The following is a 27,785-nucleotide window of genomic DNA, read 5'->3' as shown; positions in this document are numbered from 1 at the left end:
GCGGCTGGAGGAGGCCCGAGACTCCCCGCCAGGCTCCGGTTCAGTGTCTCAGCCGTCAGGATGAAGCCTCGGGCAAACGCAACCAGAATTAGAGCTTCACCACGGGCGTCCTGTCGGAGGTGGAGGATCAGGGCTCCGATGCATAATGGAACACCTGCGTAGCTTTTATGGCCCAGAATCGCTGTCTGTCTGCTGCCGGAGAGGGACACGGATCTGCTGGTCGATCAGAGATGCTGCAGCTCAGCCATGAGAGTGTGTGTCCTCTGGTGAACTGAGACAACAGACCATAGGCTGCTGCTTTCAATCCTTCAGTTGCTTCAGAGCAAACAGGAGAGTTTAACCCCAAGAAGAAAAATAAAACATTCAAATAAAAGCTCCGGTTGGGGGACGCATTGATTTTTCTCTCTCTGACTTCAGTTTAGTGGTTTTCGTGTATTTGTTTTTTCTCCTGTTGATACCTGGTCATGGACATCGACAGTGTGATGTTCTAGTGCTGCAGCTCCAGCGGAGTCTGACAGCCTAAAACGTTGCAGTAATCTGCAGCACTAGCAGAGAAGCACTCGTCTTTTCTTGAGCAAAACAAAAGGCCAGAACAGAGGTTGAGAGAAAGAAACATGAGTGGGAGACAAAAGATAAGTGGTCGCACTGAGCCAGAAGCGACGAGTCCTGTTAAGAAGCCATTAAGACAGTGGTTCCCAACCTTTTTTGGCTCGTGAGCCCATTTTGAAATCACAAATCTCGATTTATATTCGAGAAAGTGAAAGTATAGAATACAGTTGTTTAAGCTTGTGTGTGGTGTTTTCAATCATAATTTTAAAAAGAATAATAATTATTTTTATCAGTAATTTTCAGCCCGACCCCATTTGAATTCCAGGCGACCACACGTGGGGTCCCGACCCCAAGGTTGGGAAACACTGCATTAAGAAGTCAGGGGAACTCCGTAAATCAGATCTTAACTTCTCTTTTTTTTAATTAAATATCATCCAAACCCATGCCTTTTTATATTCTTATAAACATATGAACTTACAGGTGGTAGCACTTCCTCTCAGCGCCTCGCTGGCCGAGCTGCGGTAGACGGCGAAGACAGCCACCTGGTACTCCGTCAGAGAGTTCAGGTAGGTGAGCTCCACGCTGTTGTCTGTGCCCTGAACCACCTTAAAGACAGATAAGACTATATAAGACCTTCCAGCATTATTACTTATTTATTTTGCAATGTTTTTACGCAAGTCTTTTTCTGATAATGCTGGAAAGACGAGTCATCTCAGGTCGCGGCAGATCAAACAAATATGTTTGACATGTTCATTATTGCGAGTCGTTTTATCCGTCTGCTCCGGAGTGTAAATGTCACCTTCGAAATTTTAGAAGTATCTTTAATTAGCTCAGATCTTGTTCTTGTACAAACAGCGGCGCTTTGTGTGTCAGAAAGTATTAAAAATCCCAAAAAGCCTGTGTTTATTAGGCAACTGTGCATTGTAAGGTTGGAAATGCACCACATGTTGCTGTAGGCATTCAGCTCCTCTCCAAAGAGATTTAAATTGAGTGTAACTAGATCAGATTAGCTTTGATGAAACCTCAGTTTTCCTTGTGGGGAAACTGGGCCATTCCAGCTGCGAGTTGTAATAAACATCAAAGAGAAACTGGATAAAAATAAGAGTGAACTGTATAAACATAAATACAAACTCAGAGAATTACAGCACCGCGCATCTGTGTGGTTATATAAGCAGGGAGACTTCCAACGAGGCAGAAATCAATCCGACGCACAGGTTATCGAGCGGCTGGAGACGTTTGCAGTTTGAGCGCCTGGGGGGGGGGGGGACCTAAAACATACATGTGTCACAATGGAGATGTGATTTTTCTCTGCTGAAGTCACCCACTTAAAGGGTAAATCAATGTTATTGGCTTCATTTGTTCCCTTACAACAGTAATAAGCCTCAGGTATTAGCAAAAATATTACCTTTTACTTTTAATTTCTGGTTTATCTTCACCACAGCGTGATCAGCTACTGTAATTGCCAATTTTGCAGATTTTTTTTTCCATTTAAAATGTAAATCCCCTTTAACAAATGAATGTGAGTCGTGGAACTGACCCTCAAAGAATTAGCTGAGCAGCGTTAATTAAAACGCTGCCATTATATCAGTATCTTGGCATTTTGTTTGCTCTGTGCTGGAAAATGAGCAGCGTTGGACCAATTAAGATGACAAAGCAAAATCTCCCCTCGTCATTGTTTGGAGCCAGAGAAAATGATGAACTACTTAAAGGAAGGTTGCATTAAGTTAATATGTTTTTCAGTGAAATGATTGGACCGTACCGTCAACTGGAAATCCATAATGATACGAGAGTCTGAGTCTGACAAAACGACATATAAAGAGATAAAATAATCATCATTTCCATCAATGCATCAGATAAAGAACTGAATCGGGTACTTTTTCTTCTGGCTGTCCTCCGCTGGCGGGGTAGTAGACCACGCGGTACTTCTCCACCTCCCCCGGCGCGTGGGTCCATCTCACCCGGAAACTGCGAGCTGTGATGTCAGACGTGACCAGGTCGCGGGGAGGAGCGACGGCGGCGGGAGGAGGGGCGGGTTCTCCACCTGCAGAGGAAAACAGATGAGATGCTGCATCTGCTCTGTGTTTGATTTCATATAAACAGTGGACGAGCGAATGTCTGAGTTTCTGTTGACGTCAGCCTGAAATAACCACATTTATGTCTAAACTTGTTTTTGCTGAATCAGAAAATGAAACGTGTAAAATCCTGCGCTGCTATTTCCAGCTGCATGTGAGTTTATTTATACCTGTAATGAAGGCGAGGCAGCGGCATGACTCGGATCGCTACATTATATTAGTTGGGGACTTTGTTTTTATTGCTTGGGGATCTCCTGTACTCATAATTATAACCAGCGGCATCAACAGAGTAATCACAGTGAAGCTGTCTGAGCTCTATCTGCGGCTCCAGCCCTCGTGTGTCACGGCCACCATTACCACCGCCGCCACCGCCGCCGCTGAACGAGCTGATGTTTCAAACCTTTGAGCTGCTTGTCGAGCTGATCCACTCGGTCGCACACGGTCTTGGTGAGGCTTTCCACAATCTCGCTCATCACGCTGAAGTCTGCCACGTTGTAGACGTGAGTCTCCTCGGGAGGAGAGGCGATGGCCTTCAGCTCGTTCTCATCAGCGTTTTTCACACCTAGAGAGAAAAAGAGAGAGAGAAGGGGGGACATAATGTTGATTTTTTTTTAAAAAGGCTAAATAATTTGTCAGACTTTGAAATGTGCCCCCGTCCAAATCAATTCCTTATTGAGGAAAAGCTTTCTGCTGAAACCATCCACAGACAAAACTCCACTAACTTAATTTTAGAGGCTTTATGCCGGATGCCTGATGTGACGTGAAAATCATTTTCGCGGTCGTCCTCGCACAGATTCTTTTGTCAGAAGTTATAAATCGGCACAATCACGGACTGAAACTTGTTACAGGAACATAATTGTGCTGCTGCTCATTTCACCCCATTAAGATCGATCCCTTCCTTCCAGTCGTATATTAGTTTGAATTCAGGTCCACACATTATAAACATCGACTAATAGAGACTTGTAATCAATCACAGTCAACAATTAGTCATGTTTATGTTTTGCCAGTGATGCAACTGGTGATTCATTTCGTTATTGACCGAGGTCTCGATGATGATGAAGTTCTCCTTTCACATCTATCCTCAGAGGACTCATTTAATATGATCAACAATTAAATAAAACTCAACAGGTTGGGTTATAATCATATTACATACGAACAGCAGCAATTTGAGAAAGAGTTTAGTTTTCTTGTCTGATGAATAAATGAAATGATCAACCCCATGAAAACCAATCAAACTGCTGGAAACACTGATGAATCAACTCACTGTGTGAACAACGACTGTCACATAACAAAGCCGAGCCTGTTGTGAAAACTCCGACATGACCCAGCGACAGGACAGACACTAACTTCACTGTGAGGGTGTGCAGCCTGGACAGCTTCACACAGCAGCGAAGAGAAATGTAAATGTTTATAAGGTTTTGTTTTTGTGATTTAGAGAATCAAACACAGTGAATCAAAAAGACAATTAAAGAGAAACTATAAAGATATTAAACTGAGCATCAGATGACAGGTCTTTGGCTCCAGCAGTTCTACTGAAAATTTAATGAAGCATCTTCCCATTGAGACATTAACTGGATTATCAGTATCAGTGTTAGTGTAAGTGTTGGTGGGTTCGTACCGATGGCGAACAGCTCTATCCCAGCTTCCCTCAGGCTCTGCGCCGGGGGGATGACATCGTCCTGGGACTTCCCGTCGGTGATGAGAATTCCTATCTTGGGAACGCCGGGTCTGGATCCGGACTCCGGTTTGAAGCTGTTCTCCAGGATGAAGGTCAGAGCCAAACCTGAGGACAGGACAGAGTGTGACACAGACATGGTTATAATTAACAACACAACAACTCCTTTAACAACACAATGACAACAAGCAGTCGTTGCTCTGACCCTAACACCAATAACACAAAAAAGATATGATATGATATCCATAATGATGAACACTAGTTAGACACTGCCAAGGTTGAGAGAGAAACATTAGAAATTTAAAATAATTAATATTTGGTGATTGGTTATATTTGTTTATTTTGAACTTGCGCTGCACTAAGACTCGGTTTGTTGAGTTTGTGTGAGTGTTAGTGTTGTGTCAGGGTGTGCTTTGTTTCTACTGTATGTTGTATTTATGTACATGTGTGTTGAAATGATTATGTGTTAAATGTAATACAGACTGTGAAAACAAATATTCCCCTGTGAGGCAATAAAGAATGAAAATGAATCTGAATCTGACTTTGTGGCTCAAGATGTAAAACTATGCGTCACATCACAGTATAGAAGACAAACACCTGAAGACATACAGTATCTGAGAATAAAGATGACATGAAATCTGCAAATAAGAGACTATCAAAAGGTGAAATCTATTAAGTCTGTTAGATTATAGTATCAAAATCCCGATAAAAGCTAAATGTGAAACAGTGAAAAGCCCTGAGGAAAAATTACAGCACATTAAAAATCATTTAAAATCAGTCACGATGTGCAGTCGCCTGGGATGTAACACCTTCCCTGTATTTTGTGATCCTTGTTTTGACATGCTGTGTTATTCATTCGTTGCAGAAAGTGACTCTCACCGTTGCAAATGACTGACAGCAGAAAATTAGAGCCACTTATTGTAGTTTTAAAAGAACAGTTGTAATAGTACGGTAAGTTTAGTCCGGGCTGACAGCATGATTGCGCTCACAGTTCCAGTGACGTGCAGCGACGACAGCTCAAACGGCTCAGAGTGTCACGATCAAGGACTTAATGAATGCGATGGGTTTAAAGTGTCATCGTTAGCTCTGACGAGGTTTTAGTCTAATGAGCGTGTTAACATAACCAGCAGCTCCGTTCTGACGCGTCCATAAATGACATACACTAAGTGACATTGTTCCTCAGCTGCTACCAGATGGTTTCGAAGCCCTGAACGCTGATTCAGCTTGTTGACCAACACGAGGAACAAATCTGTTAATCACAGTCGATACGAAGTCAAACAAAGATGTTCGCTGCACTCATTCAATCAGTGAGTCACACACGAGTTACTCATAGAAACAGTGAATCACCGTTTTGTGTTTCAATCTGTCAAATGTGTACTGTGACGTTTGTAGCACCACATTAGTGCTGCCTTATGTAATTATGTAATAAATTCTCACATCATGATGTAATGACACCGCATTTTATAATAATCTGCCACACTTTGTAATAAAATCCTTGAACGCAATATGTAATAAACTTCAGTGCATTTTGTAATAAGTTGTTACATAATGCACCCAATTATTACATTTTATTCATAAAAAAGTGCAATACCCACATTGATGCATTATGCAATAACTGATTACAAAATGCGGCAACGTTTATTACATATTGCGTTCAAGAATTTTATTACAAAATGTGCCGTTATTACATAAAGAGGTGAAAATGTATGACATTATTACATAATGTGATGCTACAACGTTGCATTTTTTAGATAATTCAAGAGGTGTTTTTCCCAACACAACTTCAAAATCTAAAAAATACAGAAGATATACTATTATAACTACTACTACTATCATAAGTTTGTCTAATATTAGCTTTAAATGTTATTCACTTACCAGACACACAAGGAGCTTCAACCATTGTTAGTTTATCACTTCCAAACTGTAGAAAATTTGCATGTTCTAATACTTTGGAGTGAAAATGTAGTTGTGACGATCAATAAGATTCAATCTGAGCTGCTGCTTGAATAAACTCAGCCTCTTAACGACGGCTTGGCTTTAAAGTCAAAGATAAAATTCAAACAGCAACACGAGCTGTGTCATTGTTTGGAATAAAATCACTCTCCTCCATGACACCAGTGGAGCTGCTGCTAATTTTACATTTCATCAGCTCAGCGCCGTCAGGTCACAAACATATTAATGCAGAATTTCAATGAAGTGCGCTACAGTGAAGCCACTAAGCTGAGGTGGAGGCCTGGCTTTGGTCCAAGACAACTTTAGACCGTTATCTGTTGACTGTGATGTGTGCAGAGGAGCGGAATAACCAGAGCCAGGCTGAGGCTTCAGTCGGCGGCGTACCTGTCAGAGTGTTTCCTCCTTTATACGGCAGGTTCTTCACAGCATCGATCACAGACCCTTTGGTGGTGTGAGCGTTCAGATGCCATTCGATTCTGGGATCTCCGCTGTACTGAGCCAGGCCTGCACACACACACACACACACAGACACACACACACAGAGACATGTTAGGATGAATTGTAGCAACACTGCTGCAGTCGATGGCTGCAACATTGCACACAAAAACTATTTTTGCTTTGCAGTTGATACACAGTGGGGTACAAAAGTCTGAGTAACCTTCCCATTAGTCTCGGTGTACATTCCCTTATAATCCAGGCTGATGGATTTGGCATCTTTGAAAACTTTGGGCTTTCAATTACAAATTAAAAGATAATTCTGTAGCTTCAAACTCTGTTTAGTCAACAGATTTGAGTTTTAAACACTGTAAATGTTTAGATTCTTTAATAGGATGCATCTGATTGGTCCTTAGTACAGCGAGAGTCATGAAGGTTTTCCTCCTCACCGATCCGAGTCTTGTCAAACTCCACAGAGAAGGCCCGGACCAGGTTTTCCAGGAACGTCCTGACCAGCCTGAAGTTGATGCGACCGATACTCCAGGAGCCGTCCACCAAAATGACAATATCAGCTGTGGCTGGAGTCTTACACATAAACCCGCTTTCATCTAAAAAGACACACACAAACAGAAAAAAAAATAGTCACATGCAACATAGTGAAATTTATAAAACAGAATGAGTAGAAAAAAAAAAGAAGTTTTGGCAAAATTGTGGTGTGAAATCATTCTGTATTAGAATGAATGACCACAATGTTACATATGAACCAGATTTTAAAAACAGGGATGTAAAACATGCACACAGATTTTTTGTGCAGCCTACAGCAGCTCACATGATAGATCTGCAGTGGTGAAAGTAGGACAACTTGATGTGCAGCTTCTGTCCCAAAGTATTACAAAGTGTTTCATTAATTCTAATTCAGTTCAACACAGTATAATTAAACCCTAGAGGAGCCAGGCACTTAGTTTTAGCAGATGAAAAATAACAGCCCACTCTGTTGTTTGTCTCAACAGTTTACTGGGTGATAAAACAGACCACACTCTAATGAGGCAACAGCAGTTCCTTTACAAAAGCCCGTCCAGTAGTACAAAGTGAGCCAAAGGCCAACCGAATTAGGAAACAACCATATTTCTATCAGCCAATTATCCTTCACAAGGAGTTTTGGGAACCTCTGAGAGCTTGTATTGCTGTGGAGTCATTGGTTGCTGGTTTTTAATCACCATCGACCCAACAATAAGAATTAGTAAATGCTGCCAAGATGCATCTGAGCAAGACATAAAACTCTGAGGAGCCAAGCTGCTAGAGCGTTGATGCACCGGGAAGAAACACACCACAGTATCATCAGTTCTCAGGGAGTCTAACTTCACATATCAATCACTTCAGCGCCCGTCTTCGATTCTCTGTGATCCAGTTTGGTTTAAATGTCTTTTTTTTTTTTTTTGCATTAATCACAATTAAACTTTAATGTTAAGTACCAACATGATTTCTGCAAAGTGCCACAAAGTTTCAGTTGTTGTTGTTTTTTTTTTAAATCTTTGTTTCTTTTTCCGGAGAAACAAGAAATAACAATTACATTTCCCTCAGTGTTGTTCATTCATTACTTGTTCTAATAAAGTAGCTAGCTCACTGCTCAGGTGAGAATTTAATATACTGTCTGTATATAGAAATGATACAATTCAAAGCTGAAACCAACTTCCAGAGACTCAGATTTATCTGAGTTGAGCTCCTTTATCTGCTTATTTCTATTCATCGTATTTCCACGCCTGTGTGCAGCACAGTGCATCTGAATGGTGCTTTATAAGATGAACGTCCCTTGGCATATCATTTACCTTTATTAGAGAGTCAATATTACAGAGAGACCATCAGGCAAATGTGTATGATCATGCAAAATAAGGCTCCCACCAAGCCATAACTGAGCATCAAGCACTATATTTATAGGTTCCTCAAGATTTGGCTACAAGGTTTTCCCCTCTCTTCTAATTAAATCTGATGACTCAACTTAAGCATCGGATTTTTTACATGCTGCAATTTAGGCTTTGTGTAATGACACAATAATGACAAGTAATTGCCATTAACCCTGCATTTCTGTAGACGCTATTAGCCTCTTTATGCTTATTGTTTGTGTATTTACTGTATCAGCCTCATAGAACCAAAGCAGAACGCAGTTTAAGACTGGTAAACTGTAAATTTGGGAGCAAATGAAGCAAAGCGAGGAGCTCTACGTGCCCAGTGACTCTTCCCTGAATAAATAGAGCTTAACAAAACACACTCAGCCATAAGGCAGCAATGATTATAAAAACAAAACACTGATGATTTACCTACCTAAGTAAAAACTGTACAAATAAGGGAACAATGAGCATCAGTCACTGGTTTGCGGTTTGCTTTGTCTTCAGAATAAATTTAATACATACCACTACGAAACACTTTTGGGACCCTACACTGTATATCTGCACCCGCTGGCACATGATTTCTTATCCTCCAGATGTATAAGAGAATATTTCTTTCAGGTTGCAGCATGTTTCAACATCTCGGTAGGTGTGGAGTGGGGGTGTGTGCATCGATGTGTGTGTTTGCAAGGCTGGCGAGGGCATTCTTCAGCAGTCATTTCATTCATCATTGACAGGAACTAAGAAGTGTATCACTCCTTACAAGTCTCTACAGTGTCGGAATTCAAACCTCCTCCTCGGTCGACCAGGAGAGTCTCAGTGCTGCTATCTAATACCACTTCAGTGGGCAGATGAAAGCAGTGACACATAAGACGCACAATTACTTCACTGCTCTGGAAAGAATGAGCCTTGAGCCTTGGCGCTGATTATCAGTTTGTCGAGCGCTGAGCCGCACAGAAACTTAAGCTCATTCTTGGGTTGTTGCTGCAAGTCAGCATGAGCTGAATGACACTAAAGCATTTTAAAGTAAAAGTGAAATATTTGTGTGTCTGTCAACACGTTTGTGACTCAGCATGTTGTTCCAAACTACGATAGACAAAAATGTAGACACAGAGAAGTGTCACTTTCACAGACAGCTGTTCTGTTTGTTGACTTGACAGTGATTTGCAGGGTGAACTGTGGTGAACAGCCGCTTCTGGTTGACAGATTCATTTTGCAGAGATTGAAGGCTCATTGGTCAATAACTAGTATCTCTTCCTCTCTTCTGTTAGTCCTGACACTGATCGCTATTATTATGACCTTTGTAGATTACAGTAACTTTGAGAAGAACTTTAACTCTTCCGTGACCTCAATTACTTGCTCATAACATCTCGCTGAGACCACGTGTTTTTAGCTATTTGTTTACCTTTTTTTTCCAACATAGAAGCGAACTAGAAACAAGCGGCTTTCGCGTGGTTGAAGAGTGAATTTCCAACGTGCTCCTCGAAAAAACTGCGTTCACATGGAGTCCGGCAGACGGCAAACCAGATGTCATGTAAGTGGACGAGAGGACGGTGGTAAAAACTTAGGGGGGGGGGCTGTTCAGAGTTAAAATATTTTAACTTATGCCGTCTGCCATGACGGTATCCTCAACCAGATGGACGTATGAGTATGTGGACATTGCCATAGCAACATCGTGACGCATTTTGCCGTCCCGTCCGACTCGACCATTTGTTTGTTTTTGCTGTTCCGGCGACATTTGGCGTCTGCCGCAACGAAGCATAAATCTCATCTCTGATCTGAGGTCTGATATTGATGGGGTTTGCGATGGCTAAAGCTGCACGTGTACAACACACTACAAAGGTAATATCTGTCCTCCTAGCAGCCATGGTCGTCATGCAAGTCGACCAAAGCTGTCCTTACTCAGACAAAACAAAGATCACACATTTTATAAAAAACATCATTTTTGATTGTAGTTTAAATCAGTTTTACATATCGGAGGACTACGATATTCACACACAAGGTATTTGAGAGTATTATCATAATCTGTAAAAAAAAACGATTTTGATGAGTTTTCTCGTCAAAGGTCGCCAAAGTTTGGGCATGCAATGACGAGAAAACTCGTCAAAAGAGTGCGAAAGAGTTAACAGCAGCATCATCGGGCTACGTTTCCTCAACGACTGAATACAAAGTGTTCAGATTATTTCTAGGCAGTTTTGAACTGAAGTGAACAATCCTTGTTGGGTTTGTCCTTTAAGGCACTTTTGTCTGATTGTGATGAGTATCTGTTATTGGATGTCTTCTAATAATTCATTTCTTTTCAAAATATAACGATCAAGTCCAAACACAAAAGACTAATCGATGTCTTTAAAATGACTTTGTTCCTCAATTTAATAAACTGTTACCAGAAAACCTTCATTCAATTGTTCAATGACTAAATCCATGACTAAATCAAGGAAAAGAGAGAAAAATGAAAAGACATTTAAAAATACAATATTTGCAAGTCCTGTCAATTTGGAAACACATGAGACGAGGTGTGAATAATAAAACTTGTGAAGAGGATCAAGTTTAAGGATGAGGAGGAAGGATGTGTCTTGGGCAATTAAGGTAGCGAAATGGGCAAAACAGTGTTTTAGGGCTTAAAGTGAAAGGGGCCCTGGATTCCTTTACCAACTTATGTAAAAAAAAAAAAGAAAAAAAAAGAATGCAAGCACCTGCACAGATGGTGAAAAAGAACAAAGAGAGAGAGAGAGAGAGAGAGAGAAGAGGAAGCAATGAAAAAAGCTGTGACAGATGCATATTAAAGGCTGCAACTACACAAGCATGTCTGCTGCGAATACCAATGTTGTAATTCTTTCTGCTTGATTTGCTAATCTTCCCCTTGGCCTTTGTTTTCCTTTATTTCTTCTTCTGTCTGCTGTACTGATTCTTTCCCTTGTAAATTATCATCAGCATTCGTGTGTTATTACTTATTCATGCTACAGTGGCAAAACAATGTGTCTCTATTTTCACTTTACAGCTACTAATACTAATGTAATGTATCAGTAATGCTGATGATAGAGGAGCAACCAATGAGATATAAACAGAAAAATGCAAAGCAATAAAACATAATGGGGAAACAAATGAAGGAAGTGATTCCTATGATTTGAAGATATTCAAGTGTACATGTTGGACACCTCTGCAAAGGAAGTACGACATGTAATTTCTTGTTTCTTTCTTGATTTAAAGGGATAGTTCACCCTAGAATGATATTTCGCTCATTATCTACTCACCCTCATGTTGACTAAGGGCTGGAAGAATTTTCCTTCCTTCTCTGAGTTACAGGGGGTCTTGGCGTAGCAGTGCATTTCAATGCAACGGTTGCAAAGGGACACCAGAGCTCTTCGTAAAAAAACACACACAAAAAAACATCCAAATACCTCCATGATGCTCGTATGTAATTTCTGTCTTGTGCTGAAGCCCCAAATTGCGTAATTGTCCCGAAAAAAATTAAATAAGTCTATATTTTAAGCTTGTTTGTAGCGGAAGCTTCTCGAAGCTTCTCTTCCTGGTCCGTCCAAATCTCGCGTGATTTGCGCCGGCGTCAGTGCGGTTACTGCGAATCACGCGAGATTTGGACGGACCAGGAAGAGGAGCTTCGAGAAGCTTCCGCTACAAACAAGCTTAAAATATAGACTTATTTAATATTTTCCGGGCAATTACGCAATTTGGGGCTTCAGCACAAGACGGACATTACATACGAGCATCATGGAGGTATTTGGATGTTTTTTTGTGTGTGTTTTTTTACGAAGAGCTCTGGTGTCCCTTTGCAACCGTTGCATTGAAATGCACTGCTACGCCAAGACCCCCTGTAACTCAGAGAAGGGACGGTGGACTCTGAAAATTCTTCCAGCCCTTAGTCAACATGAGGGTGAGTAGATAATGAGCGAAATATCATTCTAGGGTGAACTATCCCTTTAAGAATAAGATGTTGACTTGAAATAACCACCATGGCTGACTGACCTTCTAAAAACTTAAACTGATATGTCATTATGAAAATTACTGTAAGAATTGTTTATTAACAATTTTACAGGACTTCGTTGAACTAATACAACTGTTTAAATACGAATGCTGTTCATGCCTTTGCACAACACTAACACAAACTTTAGCTGATAGTAAAACCACGGCACAAGAATTCTAGGGGAAAACTTTTTTCTCAATATGCTGAGCCATATGTTCATATGTCAGGATTTAAAACAGCTATCTGAACTTCTTTTGTCAAGACAAAAACCAAAACACCTATGATGCCTGATGGGGTAAACAGGGAACAAGCTGCATGCTTTGTCACACTCTGGGAAGCCTTTTTATTGTCGCTTGCAGCCGGATTTTCTGCTGTTGTTTTCTTCTCTGATACGATCTGAAATGTCCTGGTGTGGGTTTGCATGGATTGACGTGTGACGCTGTGACAAACCGAGAAGGGTGAAGAGTCTCTGACGTGAATGACTGATGCGCATTTGTCCTCTGGAAACGCCAGAGCCAACAACACAACACATTACACGTCTGAAACATCCCTCCGCTAAGGTGACGTAACTTGCCGTCTGAGGGGGACATACAGTAGTTTTAAGATGAATGAAATTAAGGTTAAAAAGGAGGAAAATAAGAGAGAAAAGGGAGGGAGAGAGCGGAAACTTAGAAAACAAAGGTTTGCTGACAGATTCTTCACCTCGGTGGCTATTAGCAGAGAGGCCCCTCAGGTGAAATGTTTGTCCACAGGTCAAAAAGTCACACTGGTGCAGGTCTGAGCCCCGTCCTGAGACAGCAAGGGTCAAGGCTATCAAACAGAGGACGTGACCCAAGTCGGGCAAGTGTAAACAATATTATAATGAGTCCTTTCTGTTTACTGACATTGCTCATGCATATTCATGGGTGTAAACAGGGCCAAAAGTTGATACAGACTGTGCTTAGGCAGGACTCTGACTCCTAAAATCTATAGGACAAGGAACTTACTCAAACTCTGCAGATCTATAGCGTAAGGAACTAAACTCCATCAGGATCCACTGGTCGACTCATTTCACATTTTGTCTAAAATATGTTGTTATTTTCCAGCATTGTTTCTGAAGTACGTTGAAGCTCTACATTCTGTTCTCCACTACTGCAGAGATACAAAGAATTATAATAACTTATTTTCTTCTTTCTTTGTTCCTATAAAATGTTATTTCAAAATGAAAGAGGAAATATTACATCACCCACATATTTCTAACTGCATGATGGGAGACAACCCTGAAATTATGAAAACTCTATGTTCCTTTTTTCCACAAAGCAGCAGAGAAAATAAAAACATTTCTTCTCTGTTTCAGATAAACACGAAAAGTTACCGAACATTTTTACTTTCGAATAAAGGAAAGTTTCAAACACAACTTCTTCAATATCTCCTCCCTTCTAGACGTCCAGCGGTCAAAGCCTGGTCAGGGCTGAAACTAAAGGCTCGAGGCAAGGCCAACACCTGTCAAGTCAAAGGTGAGCAAATCACACCTTAGGCCTCGGTGATAGATTTATCTACGTTCAGCTAATTTACACGACATGAGGTCAAAAGGTCGGCTGCCTCTGATTCCACAGCTCCACGCCAACAAGACAGACTGTCATGTGAATTCCACGCGGCCATCCATGTGGAGAGTTCAACAGGTACAGTCCCCAACACAGCACCTGGAAGTTGTTTTATATTCCCAATCTTACAATACCTCACATAAGCATCCTGCAGCTTCTCCTGGCTTACGTAACTTCAAACTCATCATTTCTAGAAACAATGGTAGGTTCTGTTATACCTTTCAGTGGAATTACACAACCTAAACACTAGAGGCTCTGAAATAATTTTGAACGTAGCACTCAGAAATAATCTTTTGAATGTATTTTGATCAATTAAAGTTCACTTGATGTCTATGTTGTTTGTCCGTTTGTTTATTTGGTAACCAGTCCAAAAGTGCAGCCAGCAGGCTTCAGTCATTCAAACGGATGTTCTTGAATGTATTTTGGATGAATATCTTTTAGCAATATGCTAGCTACAAGTTAAATGGGTGCAACAATATGTTGCAGTCATTTTTATATTTGCATTACTTATTTTAGAACGAGGCCTTAAGATGTGAAGAAAGATAATCGTTATTGTGGGTTCATCTTATTTAGTCATTGTAAAGTGTCAATTACTTTTGGTATTTCCTTTGGAACTTTTTAAGAGAGTATCACGGATGTTTTAAATTCCTCCACAGAGAGAGAAAAGAAACATCTGACACGTTGACAGTAAATCCAGGGCTTTCTACCCATAGACATAATGAGTAAGTGGACAACTGACACGTCAAGCTGAGGACATCTAAGCACCTAATTTCTCTACGAAACATGAAAGAAGGGCAAGCTGGTTAGGATGCAGCTGCAGATTCCTCTGAGCCCTGGATTACATCTCTAATCTCATGTGTCTCTTGCCATCCTCACAACATCACATCTCTGAACCAGAGTCAAACACCAGTGGCAAAATCTTCAAAGAGTTTGTTTTAACCTGTGTTTGGATCACGATGGCCCGAAGATGTTAGTTGGGGTGATTATTACAAACATTTCTCAAAAGACTCATGGAAGTTGCAAAAACATATTTGATACCTAAAGGTTTGTGTTTTAGTTTTGTCGTCCAGATGGAGATGTCAACAGGAAAGTGAACGCTCTCATGATTTCATGCCCTTGAGCAAGGCACTTAACTCTTAGTTACACCAGAGATGCTTTTCAGGGAGTGAGTGCCCTTGCTCTGCTCCCAGATGCAAAACGTCCAATAATATAAATGTGAAGTTTGGTGGTGCAGTAAACCAGCACACTCAGCACAAAGAGTGTCCCTGTGAAAATAAAGGTCACAAATAAATAGTAAATCTATCGTCTTATGCACACTTTGCAGAACGGATGTGTTGCAATGCTACAAATCAAAAAACTAGTTTCTTTGAACAGCCAACAGTATCAGGCATAGACATCTCTATGGGATACAAACGCATCAGCTGCCATTTGTTGCCTCTGTTGAACCAGTTCAGCCTCTGCAGAGGAAGCCTTCTGCTACAGTTACACAGCAAAATGCAAAAAATGATTTGGCTGGATGAGGAGCTTCAGTTACAAGCTTACAGGAGATTTAATGCACCTCATCACTGTCAAAATAAATCCAAATATGGACAAGAAAGCTCATGAATCATAGCTCAGCTCGGTCTCGTCTTACAGTAAGAAATAAATGGCTCTAAAGTGCAAAGAAAGAAATACGGCTTTCTATCGTAGGTGTTTCTCCAACCAGTATCAAACATTCTCTGAAGGAGGGTGCCATTTTCTTTGAAATCTAATTTATAGTAGGACTGGGGGCAAACTACTACTCCCGATTTGTCTTCATTATAGAAATTTCTGAAAAATTCAACTCTCGATGTCTCCAAGGCATTCTCGTTTTCAACCGTGCTCAGCCTCAAGCTCAGCTGCGATGGCATCTTTATGGTTCTTCCCATTTATTGATGCTGTTAAAACTGACAGTGACTTAAAAAAATTGCAGGTATGTTTCAGATTGTTTGACACGGCAGTAAATGATGTGAATGTAAATGTCAAAAAGCATGGAAAATTACCTCTTCATAAAACATTAGATACGTGTCCTAATTTACCCAAACATGTTTAGTTTGGTTCGTTAGATGTGATATAAGGTATAAAAATTATTGCATTTCCAAATCAGATTTGTTCAAAATTGTTAAATTTTTGCATTATTCATACAGTTTTTTAATCTGCCATCAGCACACGTTGTCTTGCATTATTAACTTCTGGTACCATCTCTAGCCTGTAAATTGTATATCACACACAGCTCCAAGCGTAATTAGTGTGCACCACACTGAGGCATAATGGCGCTATGCATCCTCCTGTTGTAATGAGGCCTTTTTATACAAGAATGCTCTAAATGAATCCATAATGACACAGGAACTCGGCACGACATGTGAGGGATCTGATTGCTCCCGTGAGGCACCGAGCAGCGAGAGTGGTGCCCAGGCGGCGGGGTTATCGCCGAGCAGATGACGGCGATTCGACGTTTCCTCTATTTCATCAGTCCACATGCCACTGGGAAGATCGTCTCTCTGAGCCCGGAGAGAGGAGATGAAAATAGAAGGTGATTACACACCACAGGTAACTGCTCGGCTTCCTTGCGTTCTGAATCATGATGAGGAAACAGGAAGCGTTCACACAACCGGAGCAAAATACCCCGTTGTGTGGAAAAACATCATGTAGAAACAAATGATTAACGCCATCACCTACCAATGATTTGAAGTAGTTTACGATGTGTTAATTCAGCTGTAATTCAGCAGGATTTCATCTGTGGTGCTGCTGGTATTATTAAGGCTACCTTCATTGATGTATGAGGTGAAAAAAATAATAATAGAAACATCTGTTATTTTAACACAATAACGCTGAACTGCAGTTGCTAAAATTACAGTAAAGGTGAATTAACACCCATGTTAAATAAAACCAATGAAAACGAATATTATAACCTTCATGACGAAAGGTTTTATTGTACCGTAGGTCTGTTGTATTAGTTTGAGTTGGGTGTACCTAATAAAATGCCAGCTGACTGTTTACCCATGATAATGTTCCTGCTTACGGATGTCATTCCCCATTCCTCTGCTCTCCGAGGAGAACAAACATGTCGACTGAGAGTCTGATTTCTTCATCAGCCTTTCACAAATCATCACCACTGAGCCTCAGCGCTGTTTGATGTGGGAGAACTGTGTCGTCCTCTTTCCACTTTGTGCTGTGGAGGTGTTGCTGCTGCGCTCCCCAATTACTGATTCATACTAAATAAAGTTATCCAAACAAAAACAGTTCATGAAAGTTTTATCAATCGCCTTCTCAGCCTCAGCAGTAGAGCTGCACTAACTATAAGCAGATGCCAACAACACAGAAGATGAATAAAGAGTTTCACCTGTGGAAGCATCAAAGGAAGACGTCAATATTCAGCCAAAGTAGTTTGACTGAAAAGAGTAAACATAATCAACAGTCATGCAGGACGTGTTTGCAGGGAAATAAGAAAATTAAAGTTTAATTTTGCAGATTTATATTTTTCAGATAAGCAGCAATGATTGAAGGTGTTGTTCTGATATTGTAGCTTAAATTCAAAACCGTCCGTAAGCTTCCACTGTAAAAGTCCACAGGCATGAAAATAGACTTCATACTCCAACATAGGGCTGGGCGATATGGACCAAAAGTCATATCCCGATATATTTAGTCTGAATATCGATATACGATATATATCCCGATATTTTTCCGCAAAGTGAGAGCAAATGTTCAGTCAAAGTTAAAGCCAAATATGACAAGTCACAGGTAGTTTTATTGAAACCGGCTATTTCAGTGAACAGTTGCAAAATCAAATGAATAAATAATAAACAGGTTTCTTCATCAGGTTCATGAATAAATGTTCAGCTCCTCAAATAACAAAATGTTAACATAAATACTGCCTGACAAGAGTACCTTTTAAATCAAAGTAATGGAGTAATGGATTTTAGAAGGCGTGATTCCATAAGGCCTCTTCTAAGATCAATGTTAAAAGTTGGCTGGAAATTTGAAAATATTGTCATTATCATGTATTATTAAGACATTTCTGTAACATACTAAACACCAGCTATAGCAGTCTTATAGAAAGGCCCTCTTGAAATGTTGTTCAACCAATCATAAAAAAACTATTTAAATAAATAATATCAATTGTCTGCACTAAAAACTAAAAAACACCTGGAGTCACGTGCCCCACGTCTTTTTCCGGTCAGTCGTCATGGAAACGTCACGTGAGACTCACGGATCCACGGTTTGGACCAGAGTGAAAACAAACGTGTGTAAACCATGGATGTATTATTATCATAGATCCATGGTGTAAACGCGAACCTTACGAGCTGAATCTGGTGAAAGCACCGTGGCTCACAGAGGTCTGGAGCTCTGACGCTGCTGCAGGGGACGACCTGCTAATGGCTAACGGCTAATAACAGCTAACGGCTAACAGCCGTGCTACAGCAGCTGACTGAGCCTCGAGAGCCGCGGCTCGGCTCATTAACGGCAACGAGGTCGACGTGGACTCGGTGCTTTCCTCTCGGTCAGCTGGTGAAGCAGCGGTCTGATAAGCATGAATAAATAGGAAGAGGAGGGGCTGCGGCGCGGAGCCAGAGACGTTCTCGGAGCGCGGCGAGCAGTGCAGAGAGCTCTAGATCAGCAGCCTGAATGGAGCAAGGATCACAGCGCAAATTTGAACTATATCGATATACGATATGGTCAAATTCCATATCCCATTAAAAAATATATTGATATATTTTTTATATCGATATATCGCCCAGCCCTACTCCTACATCACCTTCAGCCCAGGAAACTTGATAACAACGATAATGATAGAGTTGTTGATACAATAAGTACTGATTGGATCTTCCACTAGAGATATTAACCGAAACTCTACTGACAGCTGAAATACTCATTAACAACAGCTGTTGGTGCAAATATCTGATTAAAAGGAGTTAAATGGTCTGAGTGACTCATGTGTATTCAGAATATTTCATTCATTTATTCATTCAATTCAAATGTTTCCCTAAATCACATAAATCCAGCTAAATTGATTTCTTGACATGGGTTTTATTTCACTTTGTCTTTCTCAGCTCAACCAGATGAGCTAATTTTGGAGTCAGTCTGCCAATAAGAAGCAGCGGTGTTAGAAATGGTGAAGGTAACTATGTCATGAGGTGATATTAAACCTGCCCCACTGTGTCGCACAGGTCACACAAGCGACAACACGCCTGTCACCGGCGTGCTGCTGCGAGTTCGTGTTGATATTATTTTCACAAGTACGTCGTCTCCTCTGGGGACGGAGTTCACACTGCTTCTGACAAAGAGCTGTGAGTCACCGAGAGTGTGTGTATGTGTGTGTGTGTGGTAAAAGAAGATTTTGATGTTCTTTAATGAGAACTCTCACAAGACAGAGAAAAAAGGAAATACTCACACATGCACACACTCAGCAGCAGAATGAACAAAACTGAGAACGACAGTGACACTTGTGTGTGTACAGTAAGTGTGTGTGCACAAAAGTATGCAAGTGTCTGAGTGCGTGTGTGTGTGTGTGTGTCAGTGAGATACAGAGGGACACAGAGAGCGTGAGGACAGAAGAACAGTTCAGTCATTGTCACTTCCAGTGTTCATTTTAACTGCCCAGCTCTTTCTCTCCTGCTCACTCCAAACAATCCAGAAATGAAAACTTCATGAGAGCACTTTGTAAAACTCGAGTATTTTGCATTTATACAAAGAAATGAAATACCTAAATTCTGTGGTTAACCATCATTTAAGGGAACATTATGTAACCTCTCCTGTTATCTATTCACGAAAATCTATTATTTCGTTCAAAAGTATGTTTTTCATTAATCACCCCCATCAACAAACTGAAGTGTTCCGGTAAGCTCTGAATTTGCCGTTCATATCATTCATATCTACATGGAGCGGGTAAGCTTGGTGCTGGCTGCCATGTCGTGTCGCCATGTTTTTACGTTCAGTGGCAGCGTGACGGTAGGAAACCACGGAAACCCGCGGTAACGCAGTGAGGAGGAATGGAGCGTTACACTGATGCTGCATTCACGTGCAGTCGGGCAGATGACCGTCGTTAACAAACCAGATGTCATTTTAGTCACAGAAGTCGAGAGAAAGCCGGTAAAACGTAGGTCAGGTAAAATATACGACATTGCCATGACAACATATTGTCACGTGTGTCGTTTTGTCTCGTGCTGACGGACCACTTGTTTACATAGAGGCTTGTTTATGTCGTTACGTGCAGCGGCTGTCGTCCGCCTGCCGTCTGCCCAATTTCACGTGAATGCAGCATCACAAATACGATTGAGTTGCTTGCGATATACAAATGCAACGCTAGATGGGAGTAATTCCTACACAATTATCTTTAATATTACTACTAAAGGAACTGAGTGAGTATGAGATATTGAGAGCAGAAATACCTGCATTCCTTTTCAACTACTTTCCTTAACATGAGATATCTGCACCACAAGTGCTCCTCCACAACACTCACTGGGGCTGTTTCTTCTTTGAACATGCCTTTCTTTGGTCCTAAGGTACTCTTACTCAGGAGGCGTTAGTCTCTAATGTCATGCTGACTAAGAACAGGAAGCTCCAGCTGATGCACACCGCTGTTTAAGGCTTTAATTAGTATTATTCAAATCTGATCAGCCGTGTCTTCACGGTTTACAAGTAACATATGAAAGCAAGCAAATGACAGGGTGCAGTTGACTGTCAAACAATAATAGAAGCGGAAATTAGATGCCAGGTTTGCTGAATAAGTGACCTTGCGAGAAAACAACGACAGGAAGCCAGGAAAGGTAAATGAGAAAATATGCCATCATTTGAGGAAATGTGCAAGAACAATCACAACCCTGTCAGTCAGGATAGAAAAGAGAAAGTAAAGGAAAGAGAAAGCAGAGGACAGAGAGGAGGACCTTAACTTTGCAAACATGAGTCAGGAAAAGATGAAGGAAAAAGGGAAAACAATGAGTAAATGAAGACTATTGGGAAACATGAAGAGATTCAGGAGATAAAGGAAGAAAAAACAAAAGCCTGTTACAGAAACAGGGAATGCAGCCAATAAACAGGTGGCAAAAGACAAAAACAAGTGGCTGAAAGAAAAATGGATGGCAAGGGTAAAGAGGAGGGGAAAGATATTAGGCAGAAATATTTTCAGAGATTAAAGAAACAGAAAAAGTGTTTTTTTTTCCTTCTGAAGAACAAACTGAAACTGTTGCATATTCACAGCACGGAAACAGAAGGAAAACAAATGAAAAAACATGACCATGAAACATGCTCGTATCTACGGCAATGAGCATGATGAAGCCCACCGACTCCACCACGCTCAAGGTCAAAAGGTGCATCAGTGCATCAGATCATATGACTGCAGTCTGATGTTGTCCCAACAGGTTTCACTCAACACCACAGACACACTGGCGACCTATTTTTCTGTTGCTACATGTAAGCTCACTTATAGTATAGGTTTAATTTCCTATGGCCTGGTGACGTCTGCATGGGGAAGAGCGTGCACACACCTGCACACTGTCCCTCTGCTCAGTGTATCTCAGCTTATTTTATGTATTCAATCAGGTCGTCTCTTTGAGATTAAGATCTGTTTTCCAAGGGAGGGCCTGAGAACCAGAAACAACCACAAACACAAATCATCAAAACAGAAACAACACAACACAAAAGAAGCAAGAAATAAGGTATTAAGAAAATGTGCTACAAAAGCAACATCAGATAATGAGGTTTATAATCTTAAAAGGGGAAAGAGGTGAAGTCGATGGGAAGATCCAGCAGTAGATTTCCATTAATGACTGATTTAATGACCACAACTGATCTTCTGTTTGCACCACACCACAGCAGAAAGAACAAAAGCACCAACCATCTCCAAATAGAGCAGCATGCCACCCAGAAACCGTCCTTATTCTGCTGTTTCCAATCAGACAACCAGATGTCAGAGGCAGCGCAGAGCGTTTCCACTGCTCTAACCTTCCTCAGTCTCTCTCCCCCTCATTTCTCTCTCAGATCTAAATGAGGTTGTCATAGTGTCAAATAGAAGTTGATGGAGCTTCAGCTGCATTGAAACCCTTCCATCTTTCCTGCATTAGTGGTCGCTCTCCCTCTCTCTCTGTGCCTCTCTCTCTTTCCAATTTCACTAAATCAACACCTCCTCTGCTCCCTGGCCCTTCCCAGCACCCTGCATCACGGGCACGGGTGATTTATTGGTTCATCGTTCATCTTTATTTGTGGCGTAGCAGATTGACATCGCGTTCAGCAGCTGTTTGTAAATCCCGCTGAAGGCCACAGTGTGTCAGAAGGCTTTCCAACGGCTTCCTGTGGGCGCGTGGCTCAGGACTCTAATTCAAGCCTCATTTACGTCCAAGTGGGAGAGTGGTCCCAGACTTTCAAAACCAACTGCGTACACAAGCTTCGCAAACAATGGTGGAATGGGAATTACGCTGTTCATTAAGTGTAATTGCTCGGCTACAAAGCCGCTAAGTGCGTTTTAATGTGCGGTTAAATGCTACACAGAATTACCCTGCAACAACCAGCAAACATCAATAGGCTTAACCCCTTTACTTCTTCTGGAGGCCGTGTTTGTGTTTCACCATTTTCATCTTGACAAGTCAATGAAACTCCAATAAGCTGCTATTGTTTGCTACTTCTTTACTACGATTTGACACTGCTGTGATTTATTCACATTTAGATCATATCAAAAAAAAAAATCAGTTTGTTCAGATGTGTTTATTCTTCAACCAGATATCTTCTTATCTAATCAGTGAATGTCAAATTTGAGTTCAACTACTGTACAAGCAGAACAACAGGCACCGCCCAGCGACGACCGTCTGATCTAAAGGAAACCCAACCTCATCACTCAGGCGCTCCTTCATAACTCGCTCTGACTCCTCCTGTCAGATGTCTGATATGAACTCCCCTCCGTCCAGAACCAACACTTACAAAAAATAAATCTGCTCAAAATCCATTAACTTCATAAACAAGCAAAGGTTCTTTAGTCCAACACGTCCAAATATGTGTGATTTCACTGGATAATAATGGACAATAAACATTTTTCTGATTCTGTTATCTTGAAGCAACATTGAGCCATCTGGTTTGTTTTATTACATCATAGTAGTTTTAATTTTGTAAAAAAAAAAAAAAAAAAAACATATGAGTATGTTTCTCCATGATGTCAATTTGCTATTCCACTCTGCACAACCTGTTTGTGTTTTAGAGAGAAAATATTTGTTCAGCCTCTGCATACGTTTATGTAACCAAGTTATCTCTCCACATATGACAGAGATTCACAATAAACAAATGTCTTTCCCTGTCTACACATCAGCATTTGGCAGAATAAGCATCAAAAACAAATAAGTTGTTTTCCTCCCATCAAGTGCACCACACCATATTGTGAATGCAGGAAAAAAAATCATGAACAAATCCGCATCAACTTGTCCAAGTATTGACATATGCAGCCGTGCAAATCCACATCTTGACTGTCCTTGTGCAGCTGCACGTTGCCACACTGTGCGAGGCCGACTCTCCTTCCACACCAGCTGTCTCAGCAGAGATACATCCTCACAACAAAGAGATGAACCATTCAAGTGAGGAAGAAAAAGGCCGGATGAATCATCTGAAGACTGGGAGCATCTAGGTAATTCTTCATTCTCATATATATACGTGAGAAAAAAAACCTCCAGACTGCTTCACCGAAAATATTATACAACAAAATCCTGGGGTTTTTAAACGTATTCCCTGATTTTCTCACGGTGTTGAAGCTTAATCTATAAATCCTTCTCATGTGTTCTTAATCCTAACCTCTAATAACTCACATTAACATTATAGGTATTAAGCTGCTTAATTTATCCAATAAAAGGGAGAGAATTTACACAGCCACCGCAATACTGATATAGTGAGGGATTTAATGATACATCAGGAGGTTCCTGACTAAAGGCTTCCATCAATACCTTAATAATTGAAAGACTCATATTACGCACTGAGTCATATCTCTGGTTCTTTGTTATAAATACCCAAGATAAGACTTAAAAACACAACAGAATAAAAACCACCTTCTCCCAAATTAGGCAAGTTATAGTATATGATAGCATCTGGTGTATCTATGGCTTCAAGGATGATGATTTGTTACCAGTGAAGCTGGAATAAATCTCAAGCCAGGTCTTGTCGGTCCAAACCTCGGTTTTGGAGAAATCTTTTTAGGTAGATTTTAAACCAGAGTCAGAGCGAGGGCACACTGATTATAAACACAGGAATGTAAATCAGAGTGATCCTGGACAAGGAGCAGAAAACAACTGCTCGGCAATCGACCGCTGGATAAGTACAGGTTAGAAAAGTACACAAATCATTCTCCACATACTTGTGGCATCGCCAAAATTAACTGTGTGACTCAATTTTATGACACACATACTCTTGTTTCTTTTTTTTCACTTTCCTCTCAAACACACAAACACACACAAACACATCAACGCCCCTGAGCAGGTTAACATGAGATCCAAGCTGTGATATCATTATTCGTGCCTGTCTTCTCCTGACACAGTCTAATTACTGTGGCCTCAATGAATGGACAAGGAATTAGACCTCAATAAAAGGGTCACGTCAGTCCACCATACACACACACTCACACACACACAGACTTAGTGTGCTCAGAGTGAGTGCGTCTGTAAATGAAAGGTCACAAGTTCAAGCTTAAACACAGAGTTCTTGACCGAGACCCTGAGTGTCGAGCTGAAAGCCAAATTGTGCCGTTTCACATCTTGAACTTTCCGACTACTTCTGGAATTATTCTGCTGTGGGTTATAATGAGATTTTACTCTGCAGGTTATTTGCAGCGACCTGAGGACACACAAAAAAAACCTTTATCTAAAACACCTTCCAGGATGGAGAAATGGCAAAGACGTTGAATCATAAATGGACTGCCACAGGAAGCTACGCCACACTGCGAGGCAGCGACTGAAACCAGCCCGAGTAATTGGGGTGTCGTGCTCAAGGACACTTCAGCAGGCGGCCATAAGGATTGGAAATAAAAATGGGACTACATTTAATGAGTCCACTTTACCTCTTATAGCTCAACATCCATTTCACAGCTGCTGCCTGGTTCTCCGTTCATCCATCGACCACATATACTCTCATTGGCCCTCATTTATCAAACTTGCGCAGGATCTGGTGTAGATTCTGGTGTAAATATCAGTGTACGGCAAGTGTCACGTGTGATTTACTAAAAGTGTGTACGCTGCTGATTTCGGCGTAGAACCGGCGTGGTGGTGATAAATCCGGCGGCTGAAAACGAGCGTAATTTAAATGTCACGCCCCGATATATTCCTGCTTTAGAGGCGTCGCCCTGCCCCTTTTACGACATGGAGACACGGAAGACGGCCAAGAAGAGAGACTTTACCGACATTACCGCGTTGAACAGGGAGAGGGCGGCAACATTAAATATCTGGACATTGATAGATTGATAGATTTTGTGATTGATAAGCGTCATCCCGGTGGATGGAGGCTGCAGACGCATGTGTCACCGACCACGTCAGGAAAAACAGCGATCTAATGAAATGCTCCTGCAGTTTACTAAACACAAGTGACTGAGGAGAAATCATACTGCTGCGAACGCTACTTTATGACCATCAGTACCGCTGGCATGGTTCGGCTGGAGGGATGTGAAACACCGGCTCGATCTCCCGCTGACAGGTCCCGGTGACGGGGAAAAAAAAAGAAAAGAAAAACACTCCGCCGCGGAGCCCCCCCCCCCCCCCCCCTCCCAACCGAGGCTTCGGTGTCCGGCAGAGAGAGAGACTGAGGAGCCGTGCGGTCATGCTCTGGTGCTGCAGATGTTGGAAGTTTGTGTGTGATCTACAATAACAGGTCTGTCTGTCATTGACTGTTTCTGTTCACACAGCTGATTAACGAGCATCTGTCACATATCGTGGTTTTTAATTCATCTCAGTTGCCCAAAATAAAACTCGAGTTATATTTTCAACACGGACTTGATTTTATCGTTTCTTTTTTTTTTTTTTGGCTACTTTTTTTTAAAATCTTTTTATCAATATAAACAACAACAACATGTGGTCCACATCGCTGCGTTATTAGACTATGGTTTAATAATCATTCTGACACAGCAGCACTCCTTCCTGCATGTTCTACGCTGGTTCCAAATGTGCGTACACCTGGTCAGAGCTGGCGTGGGATTTGTGCGTACCGTACGCTCACGCTCAGATTAATAAATGCCGATCCTTGCGGTGAATTTGGTGTACACCCATTTTTTTGGTGTACGCAAGTTTAATAAATGAGGGCCACTGTGATGTTTTACGGTGCAATGGCACAATGAGTGTTTATAGCGGTTATTTCATCTCCCAAGAAAATGGTTCGGAACCTTCTTCTAATCAACTGGATTGTTAAGGACAAAGCTTGTGAGCATGAAACAGGCTTTTCCTTAATATCGTACTCATTCAGAGAGCTGAATGCCTAAACTGCTACATTAGCACTGCGAGTTAAAGCACTTAGCAGTGACACTCACTGACAGAAAACTCTCAAAGTGTTGAGAGCTGGCTGCAGGAACCGGCTCCTGCATTTTGTCATAACCCTGAAGGCAACAAGTAAACATGGCTGTCATCGAGAGGATAATGATATTAATATTTTCATTTCTCACATTTTAAGCCCCTCGTTTTAAGCCTGCATAATTTTCATAATGCAGGGAAATTAAATGAACTTCTGGTCTGCTTGGGAGAACACGGAGCTAATAAGGGGAATTTTTGCTTTTTAAAAAGGTTGTCCTGCAAAGAAATGAACCTTTTAGTCATCTGTGCAGCAGCTTATTAGGAATCGGCGGTAAAAGGCTGTAGAAAACCAGGGGCAGAAGAGGAAGATTAAAGCAGGAACATGCTAAAAGGAGGTAAAGGTGCATGGATCAACAAAACACAAAACTGAGACAGGTAAAAGCTTCATCCACAACCATTAAGTGCATAAGGAGATGCTCCTATTGGTTGTATCAGAGAGGAGGGAAAATAACCAATATGCTTGTTCAGGTTAGAGGACATGTTTTTAAAAGATAAGCTGCACAACAAAGTTCATGTGGTTTAGAGGTAGTGGATTACAGTAAACCTGTGGACTACTTTCACCTGTTGCCGACCTCAAATTTCTATCCTTGTAAGGACAGATGCTTCAGGAATGTCACACACACACACACACACAGGTGAGGAGCCTAAAGTAACAAGATGGTGATGTAACTCAGATCGACAGCATTGAGACAAATACAAACATTGTCTGCTAATTCAGCTGGATCACTGAGCCATGCTGTTGAATGATCTGGATTCCAACTGGGTAACATAGTACATCAGGAATGTCAGAGTGGTACAATAAAGACACTTTATTTTCATCTAACTGAAATGTTACAGAAACAAGTCCACAACTGCCTGTCTGTCTGCTGCTCCGCTGCCAAAGACTTCAAACAAAACTCCGAGATCATCTGATAGCAAAAACCTGAACAACATCAGTTTCTGTTTTAATAAATCTGCTGTTATTGTTCAATGTATCTAAATTACACTTCAAACAGCAAAATCTTCTCCATATTAGAATAACTCATCAGACAAGCTTTCATCAAAACTAACATACCCAACAACCCATCAGCAAATCCATGAGAGAAAAGCTACCATGGCAACCAACTCATGCCATGCTGTT

At 41.2% G+C, this 27,785-nt stretch overlaps 1 protein-coding gene across 1 annotated transcript in view; it reads right to left on the bottom strand.

Annotated features, from left to right (window-relative positions):
* Positions 1–27,785, bottom strand: part of col14a1b (collagen, type XIV, alpha 1b) — a gene marked incomplete at both ends in the record, with an annotated part of 206,598 nt that overhangs the window by 153,374 nt on the left and 25,439 nt on the right. Inside the window, 6 exons of the mRNA XM_083982371.1 lie at positions 1,028–1,154; positions 2,424–2,614; positions 3,022–3,183; positions 4,240–4,404; positions 6,634–6,753; positions 7,134–7,292. Coding sequence (XP_083838497.1) covers positions 1,028–1,154; positions 2,424–2,614; positions 3,022–3,183; positions 4,240–4,404; positions 6,634–6,753; positions 7,134–7,292 — 924 coding nt within the window. The remainder of the gene's footprint in view (positions 1–1,027; positions 1,155–2,423; positions 2,615–3,021; positions 3,184–4,239; positions 4,405–6,633; positions 6,754–7,133; positions 7,293–27,785) is intronic.

Source organism: Trachurus trachurus (assembly GCF_905171665.1).
Source record: "Trachurus trachurus genome assembly, chromosome: 11".
Taxonomy (NCBI): Eukaryota; Metazoa; Chordata; class Actinopteri; order Carangiformes; family Carangidae; genus Trachurus; species Trachurus trachurus.
The sequence above is the reverse complement of the archived record's forward strand: the minus strand, read 5'-3'. Positions and strand labels throughout refer to the sequence as shown.